Here is a 9,063-nt window from a genome sequence, read left to right as displayed (position 1 = left end):
AGCGTGTGCACCTGCCCATTCTTGGCAATGTAATTTCTGTAAAATAAGTAATCTGCAGCCCAACTTCCTGGATCATATCCAGAAGCCTCAGTGGAGGCACTGCCATGTGGGACTGTTTTCACAGTCTGTGGTCCCCCTTTAACATAAATCAGGGCCGTAACAGTAAGACAGCATTCTCCTCTCCTTAAAGGACAGGTCCAGAAATTTAAAACTGAAATCAAGACTTTTCTGGTGATACTCACATAGCAGGCTATGAAATTAAACCCAATTATGCTAGAGGGTGGTGAGGTACACACAGGTTCAAGTAACGCAAATGCCAGCTGACACCTTGTAATATTTGTAGTAATTTGTGAGCCACAAAAATGTAATCACTGGGGCAAAGCGACAAACACCTGGCAGCTCACATGATTCGGGTGGCCCATGATCAGCAGCATGGAATAAATAGGAAATCGGATGGAGAGTCTCTGCTCTCCCCCATATGAAGCCCTCAGCCACGTGCCCCTTCCTTTTAACCAAAGAAAACCAGTAACGTCCACTATCAAGCAATGTCCTCAGCCGCCGTTCCATACAAATGAGGGCGTGCATGCATCAGTCAACAAGAGCATTTTGCCATCCCTCCATCCTATGCGAGAGGTTCAGAAGACAGTAGCAACCCTCTGGTAGCAGTCCTGCAGCATGAGGGTCTCTGTCATTCGCTCATCTCAGTTCATATCATCATAGATGCTGGGAGTCAGAGGTTTGGGTTTCTTTTTCTTGCTAGAGCCGATTGCCAATGTGGAGGTGCTACTGCTGCCACCTCCACTGCCTCCACCGCCACCGCTCACCAAGTGCAGTTGGCTAGGCTTCTTTTTCTTGCTTTTCCTGGACTCCGAGTTGTTCGTACCTGGATCGAAACAGCAATAATCAGGGCGAGTTCAACATAAAATTCACAGATCATAACCAATGGGCTAGCTGCCAACTCTACCACAACAAGAACAAAGACACATTGGATACTATGTATTTTTCTTGAGGACATGGCAGTGAAGTGTAGTAATGCAATACCGTGAACCATTTTCATACTGCTGAAATCAAATGAATGGGACAGCTGTACACAAAACATAAGCTCATACCACCTCAATGGCAGCGGATGACAAACAGCTCATAAATACTGTACTTAAGAATGGTCCCATGAACAGGGGTTTGTGCACGACTGGATGTGGGCTCTGCCTGCACTCTTGGGAAAATACAGGGCTCGGATTGAGGGTACTGTCATCCAATGAAGGGCAGAGAGCTACATGTAATCAGGTCCTGCAAATTCTTTAAAAACCTGCTATGCCTAAAGGTCTAGTAATTTAGTGTACTCACTTGACATAAAGGAAATGCACTTGGCCCATTGCAACTGGCAACACATATTTTACCAGTGAGCTCTGTTAAAAGTGCATATCACCATAAGCCCACAAGCGCTGCTGCTAATCAGAGGCCAGCCGCACAATGAAACACTTACTTGATAAAAAGGTGTCGCCAAATAAAGTAGCATGCAAATGATACTCTACCTTCTTCAAAACTACTTGACTTTATGAGTGATCGACTCGATATTGCAAGGTGTGTAGAGCAAGTCCAAAAAACCATCAGCAGATTTGCTGAGGATTACAGGTCCTAGTGTAAGGCGGACCCAAAGATAGCCATAGCATTACTGTAAATTGATTCTAGGGTAAATGACACTGAACCCAGCATCTTTGCAACCGTGATAGTATACAGACGTTAAGGAATATATCGGTCATTCACATACTGGGTATAAACCTGCCATCTAACGCTTGAATTGAACATTTTGTGCATCAACTTGGGGATGGTATGCTTAATCAAACCACTTTGCAAAGTAAACAAGTTACCTATGAAAATGCTTGGTGCAGAGCCATCTCCAAACCACTGAATAGGCGGAGAACTCTAAGTCCAATTCTCTCTGCCGGAATCTATGAGTGCATATCGAAAACCCTCTCCCTTCTGCAAGCCGTGTTTAACAAATTTAGTTTCTTTAACTGCTTTCCATTTCTCCCTTTACCTTCTCCCACACAGCCCCAGCTCCGCTGCAAATCCCCTTTAGCCCTTTCTCCAAACACGACTATATGTCCGGGGAATATGAGGGTTTTGCTAATCTCCACTAAAAAGGGAGTTCTGGACACAGCTCAAAGTAAAAAGGGAATGGATCACTGCCAAAAAGAGCCTTACATTGGCTGCCGATCACTCCATGTTTAGTTCAAGGCTGTGTATTGTGCATAGAGCCTTGCAGGGTCAATTATCACCAATTCCGTTCAAACAGCAAAGGTACGCCACAGTGTCCTAACCGAGAACAACCCTCTACTGCCACTGTAAAGAAACTGTTGGTATTGTGCCCAACCAGAAGTTTGGGAGATCATGTGCTGCATAAAGAAGGATCTCTGGACTCCCTCGGAAGCAACAGCCAATGCATGTTTTTGAACTCCACCAAGCAAGCAAGCAAGCAGTTAGGCAGAATTTTCATTTCTGTGCCAATTCCTTTTAACCTTAGGGACCACCAGCTCTTTTGCTGGACTCAGGGTTTTTTTTAACCTTTACTGCTGAGGGAGTGGGACCTTTTTCTCACTCACTCGTGTTTTCGTGGCTGTGATTTTCTGTGTTCCTTACTGTTTTATAGAGTCTGGTAAACTCCATAGGCATCTGCTTTTGAATTGCGACACACAGCACCTTTTGTGCAGTGCCACTGAGAAGTCCCTTGGCCTTCTCTTAATGTTGAACTACATTTCATTGGGTGACCTACTGTTCCGAAGAATAGTAAAATGACCCCGTCTTACTTACCTTTACTTTATGGGTAAAGCACACACCACCCTACATGGAGGGATGGGGGATTACATAGTAATTCCTTTAACCCATTCCTCATGTAACATTTTGTTATACTAACTCACTTGAATGGCAGGTGGTAGTGGTTTCTTTTTTACTACCTAGTGAAATGTATCTGCAGGCTGATTCCTCAGCTGCAGGGCTGCACACAAGGGTGCCCATTTTCCCAAAACGGCCCCAGTCCCAGTTTTTCACCAGTTAGTTTCTTCTGGGCTTTTACTCTGTTTGCATCACATTTGAGTCTTTTGTTTAGTTTGCCTTTGGTGGGATTCAGCCCAGAAGCCCGCCGAGTCTCCAGTGTCTGGAAAGACAGGAAGTGAGGGAGGGAGGGCCCGGAAACCTCCCAGTTCTTTGTCTCTTGGAGTGCCTAAGTGAAACCAGTTCCATTTGGCCGGCTGGCTGTCCTGGAGGACAGCCGCCCTGCTGTGAGATGGACAGCCTAGGGCTGTGAATGAATGGGAACTTGCATAAAAAGCGAGGTTTTTGGGACTAAGAGCAGAGTCGACCACTGGAGGACAAGATCCGAAGCAGAGGACGAGAGAAGTTGCCAGCAGCACCCTGCTGTACCGTAAAGTGCCTGGTGAAGACCTGCAGCTGTGCTGACCCCGTTTTCGAATCGACAGGGAAGACCCAGAAAGGACAACTGCCTCCCTTAGGCTAGTGGACTAACTAGCCTCGAGACATTATTTTGGTGCAACCGCCGACCTGCTGCGACTTTCCAAGGCGTCTGAAGCCCAATACCCAGGGTATCTCGACCACTTGTGAGTGCATTGTCTTCCGAAGTCGGAATCTGGCCAGATCTTTATGGGCATCCCTAGGACCCTATAAAAGCAAGAAATCTGCGTCCAGAGTTCCCTCACCAGAGTCCAGGACTGAGGATCAAGGAAATCCTAACCGGAGCTTTTCGTTCTTCGCTGGCGCTGAGAAAAAGGCACCAAAACCACAAAGAGCCACTGATTCGACAGAAATCCATTGCTGCAGAGTCCCTCTCTCTCAAGTGCTGCCGCAGGAGTCCGCCAGACATCCTCCCTTTCGTCACCACAACCAAGGACGAGGAACAAGGGTCTACTGCATTGCATCGTGAAGGCAACCAACTGGAACACTTTCTTCATTTTCAAGGTATTGTGGGGCTTGGGGTATTTTATTCTTTTGACAATTGGAGCTGCATTGGCCTTACAGCTTGTGCTTTCTAAAGGCGACTCCTTGAGTTGCTGTGATTTCTCATTTTAACTCTGACTATTTAAGAACATTTCTCTAAGAAGAAGAGCATCAGAACTTTTAATATAGGCCTGTACTACACAGTTGGACTGCACTTATTCTTACCCAACAGAAGCCAACTGCCAGGCTCTGAAAAAAGGATTCACAGGGACTGATTTCAAGTCTATACACCCCTCCAACCCAGATAACCAAGAAAACTGTGATGATCGCATTCTCTCCAAAGTGCATAATTTTCAAAAGCCAAATTCAAGTTGAGAGAGCTTAAACTTGGAACAGATTTCCAGACCCTAGCTTGAAGATCGGTTTAAATATTTTACATTATCCCTTAATCGTTTACAATGGAAATGCCCAGCGGATTCGTCATCACACCCACGCTGGCTGAATCTGCTACAGTACGAAACAAGATGGGCCAATGTGCAGCCATTCTTTCCATTCAATCACTTGTTTGAAAAACTCTACACCAAATTGCTTTTAAATAATGATAGAAAAGCTAAAATCGATGAAAAATTAACCTGGTTTATTTCCGGAATAGCTAAATTGACACATAGAAAGCTTTTATGTAGGAAATTAAAGGCCAGATCTAAAAAAAAAGGCAATATATAGATGCCGCCCTCAAATAACACTATAACCAAAAAGGTGTTTCGGAATCTCCCAAAGGCGGGCTGTTCGGAGCAGAAAACTTGCTTCATTATAAGGCATTAGTTTGTGCCAGTTCCTCCATCTTGCAAATCATTCATTTAGCATAAAGCTTTGGAGTAGTAGTTTGTCATTTATATAGAGCCTTTATCCCATTAGTATGGCCTCATGCGCTTGTAGGGGTGAACGCCATCGGGGGACCGAAGCCCAGTGTATGGGAATAAAAATGTCAGATTAGAATGCGTGTGTGCATTAGGTCAAGATAGGGATTTAGGAGGCTGATCGTGCCCCAGTAAGCTAGCCAGGATGGTCAGTGAAGTGGACGGGTGCCGAGAGGTGGACAGGAGAAGGCGCGAGTGCAAGAGACCCGTAGCCAGCTAGACCGAATTTTCGGTCATAGGTCGTAGCTGCATGTTGATGGCAGAGATGTTGTGCTTCGTGTTTTAGTCTGGTGTATGGAGGCAAATGCGTGCAAGTAGGTGGCCGTGCCTGTGGCTAGAGTCCACCAAAGCGGCGTTTCACTACTTTCCTAGAGGCTAAAATGGAGCTTTTCCTTTGGTGTAGCTCAGTGATCCCATTCATCCAGGCTGCTCCGAGAATTGGATTTTACTTTGCTCTGTCGAATATACTGGAGAGGCACAGAATGTGTCAAGGCCTAGGCGTCAAGAGGTAAGGGTGAGATGGGGAAGATCGTCAAGTTGCTGGAGGGAATAACAAGGTTTTGAGGGCCTTTCTAAAGGAGATGTAGTCCTCATTGCGGCAGATGTTTAGAGGAAGGGAGTTCCAGAGGGTAGGAGCTTTGACAGCGAAAGAGGATCCTACAGTTCTGGTGGAATGGACAGGTTGGTGGGGCAGAAATCACATGGGGGAGTGCAGAGCCAGAACCAAGGTTTATGGTGGGTTGGTAGTGTGCAAGTTTGTCTTAGAGGAATTCTGGGCCTGTCCTATGGAGGGCACGGTGTGTGAGCCACAAGGCCTTAAACGCCAGTCAGTGTTGGGTAAGACTTTCATTGCAATGATAAATCTTCCCGACCTGTGTCAACCCCAGCTGTATCCCTATACCTCTGTGAGTGGGAACCTTTTTCCACACTCACAGAATCTTTTACGGGTGTCATTTTTAAGACACTCCATAGTGTCTTTCAGAAGTTATCCTTTGGCAATAAGTGCCTATTGTTCTGGGTTGCCCTCAGGGCTCCCTGTTAGGCAAGATTGCGTGCAGTATCCATTGGAAGACTACAGCAACCTTCACCTCCTGGCAAAAACAAAATGCAATACTCCGCAGTGACCACTGGATGTCGGACCTATGCACAGCATGTGATTCTAAGCAGATTAACAAACATCAGAAATGAAAATTATAATACACTTCAAAACCCACTCTGTTTCGCTAATTCAGATGATACCCATTGGGTATGGCACACATACACTTCCTACACCCTCAGGTGACAAATAGTTAGGGCACTGTGGACATTGTCTTATCACTAGTACATTTAGAGCAATACTGAGTTTGGGTGTAAAGGGTTAGATAGAGGAATAAAACAAAGGTTAACAAAGCATTCATAAACTGGTAAGTACTTTTAAAACCCTCCAATGCAAAGTAAATGAACCCTTTCTTGGGGAAAAGGCAAAAGCACAATGTCAGAGGTAGAATAGTCTCCCAGGGAGCCAGGACAGCCAATGTTAGTTGAGCAAAGTCTAAGGGAGCTGAAGATCTTTGCAGGTAAGTAAAAGTCTTGCACAATGTTTTTAGAAAAGTTTGTAGAAATCAGATTCACTTGAAGGGCCACAAGCTAGGAGGCTTGTGGGGGGCAAAGCTAGCAGCAACTCTGCAATGTCAACCAAGACAAGTCTCAACTGAGAGCAAGTTCTCTTAGTCTTTACAGTACCTTTGGTTAGAAGAAATGGTTCCAACTGCCTTCTGTTCCAAGAACAGGGGCTCTGCAGATCCTGTTGTTCCTGTGCCTCAGTCGTGGGGACAAGAGGGAGGACTTCTGGGGTCTCCTGCAACACAATGAGAAGGTCAGCGGCAATGGGCAAACTTCAACTCAGCAGCACTTTGCGGTTTCAGCTCCTCGCGTCTGACCGCAAAGAGCCAACACCGTGGTTCTCGGATACCACTTCAGACTTTCCTTGCATCTGCGGTCCAGCACTCTTGAGGTTGCTCAGGCTTGGTCAGTCCTGCATCAGGGAAGTCCAGAGGATCTTCCTGATGCTCGTGTCCGATTTAAAAGCGATCCACTCAGTTTGGTGTTCCTCACCCTGGTATTTCGGTTCCACCAGCAGCAGCAGCGCAAGTACAGCCAGCTTTGAGAGGATGTCCAAATGAGTTCACTTTGCAGTTGATTGGTCCCACCAACTCAAGAGGAGAATTCGTCCTTGCAAGGCTTCTCTAGTCGAAACAAATTCAGCACGGCAGCAGGGCTTCACCGGGCAAACCAACGGTCCAGGAGTTGCAGTAGGCGCCTCTTCCGAGTAGTTCTTCAGATTCCTTCATCCAGTGGTCGACTGCCTTCCAAGCTAAAAAGCTTCGCCTTTTATGCAGGTTTCTCCCATTCATTCCAGCCTAGCTGCCAATCACACCGCAAAGTGGCTGTCTTTGCGGGATAGACAGCCGGCCAATCACCTTTGGGTGCATTCCTGTAACCAAGGTGATTAAGCACAGGGAGTTTCGTGCACCTGCCTCACTTCCTGCCCCTGCCAGACATATTGGAGGAGCTAGAGGTGGGCTTCACTCGTCCTCTCGTCCAGTTCACCCAGGCCCCTGCTGGAATCCTCATAGTGTGTCTTCCATGAAGCCCCTGGACCCTGAACTAACTTTGAAAGTAGACTTCTTGCTTGATTGAACAGTCTTCCTCTGGAACTCTGACTTTGCCTGCAACTGAGCCCCATCTCACCCTGCCTACATCTGGCTCATAGACCACTGGAGTCCTTCTTCTGCCTCTGAGAGGACTAATGTCATAGGAATGGGAAGGGCTTGATCATTTAAGGGGTCTGCCTTGAAAAGTAAAACAAGTGTTTAAAAGTGTACTTACTTGTAAGAAAGTTGGTTGGTAACTGCCCTCAGAGTGAAGTCACAAAAAGTTATTACTTACCTTAGGTATTTTCTGTCATTCCGAAACGCGTAAAGTCTTACTTCGCTTAGAAACTGTCTCACTGTTAGGAAAGATCTCTCTTTACTGCACTTTTCCTTCCATTTCTATGGAACCCCAAACTAGTTGCTTTTATTTATCTTCCCTTCTTTTTTTACAGTGCAGAAGCCTTAAGCTTCACTACACTGTCTTTTGCTCATCTGTTATGGGGAAACAGACATGTCCTTCGGGCTGTCAGTACTGGGAAACATGGTTTCCCTTAGTCTAGTTCCTTCGTTACTACTTTTAGTAACTTGTTATCCCTTGTGGTAACTTTTGATCATTGTACAGTGCATCTTACAATGCAGTACAATGGGGTACACTTTTTGTTTTACCCTAGACTTACACTCAAGAGGATTTCTGGTTACACTAGATGTGCTAAATAGACAAGCTGGTGGCAGCAGTGACTTTTTACAATTTGTTTGTACTTTGTGCTTTAGCCTTACCGCGTATTAGGCAAGATTGTATGCAGTACCCTGTGGGAGACTGCACCAGCCTTGACCTCTTGGCAATAGTTAACCCAACCTTTGGTATAAGCATGTACTACACAAGTTCGTAGAGTGACCGAGCAGCCAGGCTTATCTTATGAGGGGTGAATGTGAGCTGTAGGGTTATTACACAGATTCACAGTGACAAGTATCAGAAAAACACTTACATTCAAGGTTTCTTAATTAAACAATTATTTATTAATTTAACAGTCAGTTGAATAAGCCTTCCTTAGAAGGGAGCAAAATATATAACAAAAAACATCCTTCAATAAATGCACACTCAGTTTCAATAAATCAGTAGATACCCATTTGGGATGGCACACAGATACTTCCTACACCCTGAGGTGACTTATATAACTAGGACACTGGACATTAATATATCACTGGTACATTTAGAGCAATACCGAGTTTGGTGTCAAAAGAAAAAGGTTAGGAAATAAAACATGGGTAACAAATATTCTTAAGAAGGTACGTACTTTTGAACACCCCAATGCAAAGTAAATAAACCCTTTCCCAGCTACACAAGTTATAGAATGTGTGACTTTTGGAGGGATAGTTAAAGCACAAAGTCAGAGGTTAGAAGAGTATTTCAGGGAGCCAGGGCAGCCAATTTTAATTGAGCAAAAGTCTAGGGGAGCAGAAGCACTCATTGAATGCAAGTAAAAAGTCTTGCACCATGTTTTAGAAATCTTTGTAGAAAATGAAATCACTGTTGGGCCACAAGCTAGGAGGCTTGTAAGGGG

At 45.3% G+C, this 9,063-nt stretch overlaps 1 protein-coding gene across 2 annotated transcripts in view; it reads right to left on the bottom strand.

The window, feature by feature from the left end:
* Positions 1-554: 554 nt before the first annotated feature.
* Positions 555-9,063, bottom strand: part of ATXN7L3 (ataxin 7 like 3) — a 323,035-nt gene continuing 314,526 nt past the window's right edge. For both annotated transcript variants that reach the window (XM_069634310.1, XM_069634311.1), the window contains one exon: positions 555-883. In XM_069634310.1, the coding sequence (XP_069490411.1) occupies positions 702-883 (182 nt within the window). In that variant the 3' untranslated portion in view covers positions 555-701. The remainder of the gene's footprint in view (positions 884-9,063) is intronic.

Source organism: Ambystoma mexicanum, chromosome 13 (assembly GCF_040938575.1).
Source record: "Ambystoma mexicanum isolate Mex_15411 chromosome 13, UKY_AmexF1_1, whole genome shotgun sequence".
NCBI lineage: Eukaryota > Metazoa > Chordata > Amphibia > Caudata > Ambystomatidae > Ambystoma > Ambystoma mexicanum.
The sequence above is the reverse complement of the archived record's forward strand: the minus strand, read 5'-3'. Positions and strand labels throughout refer to the sequence as shown.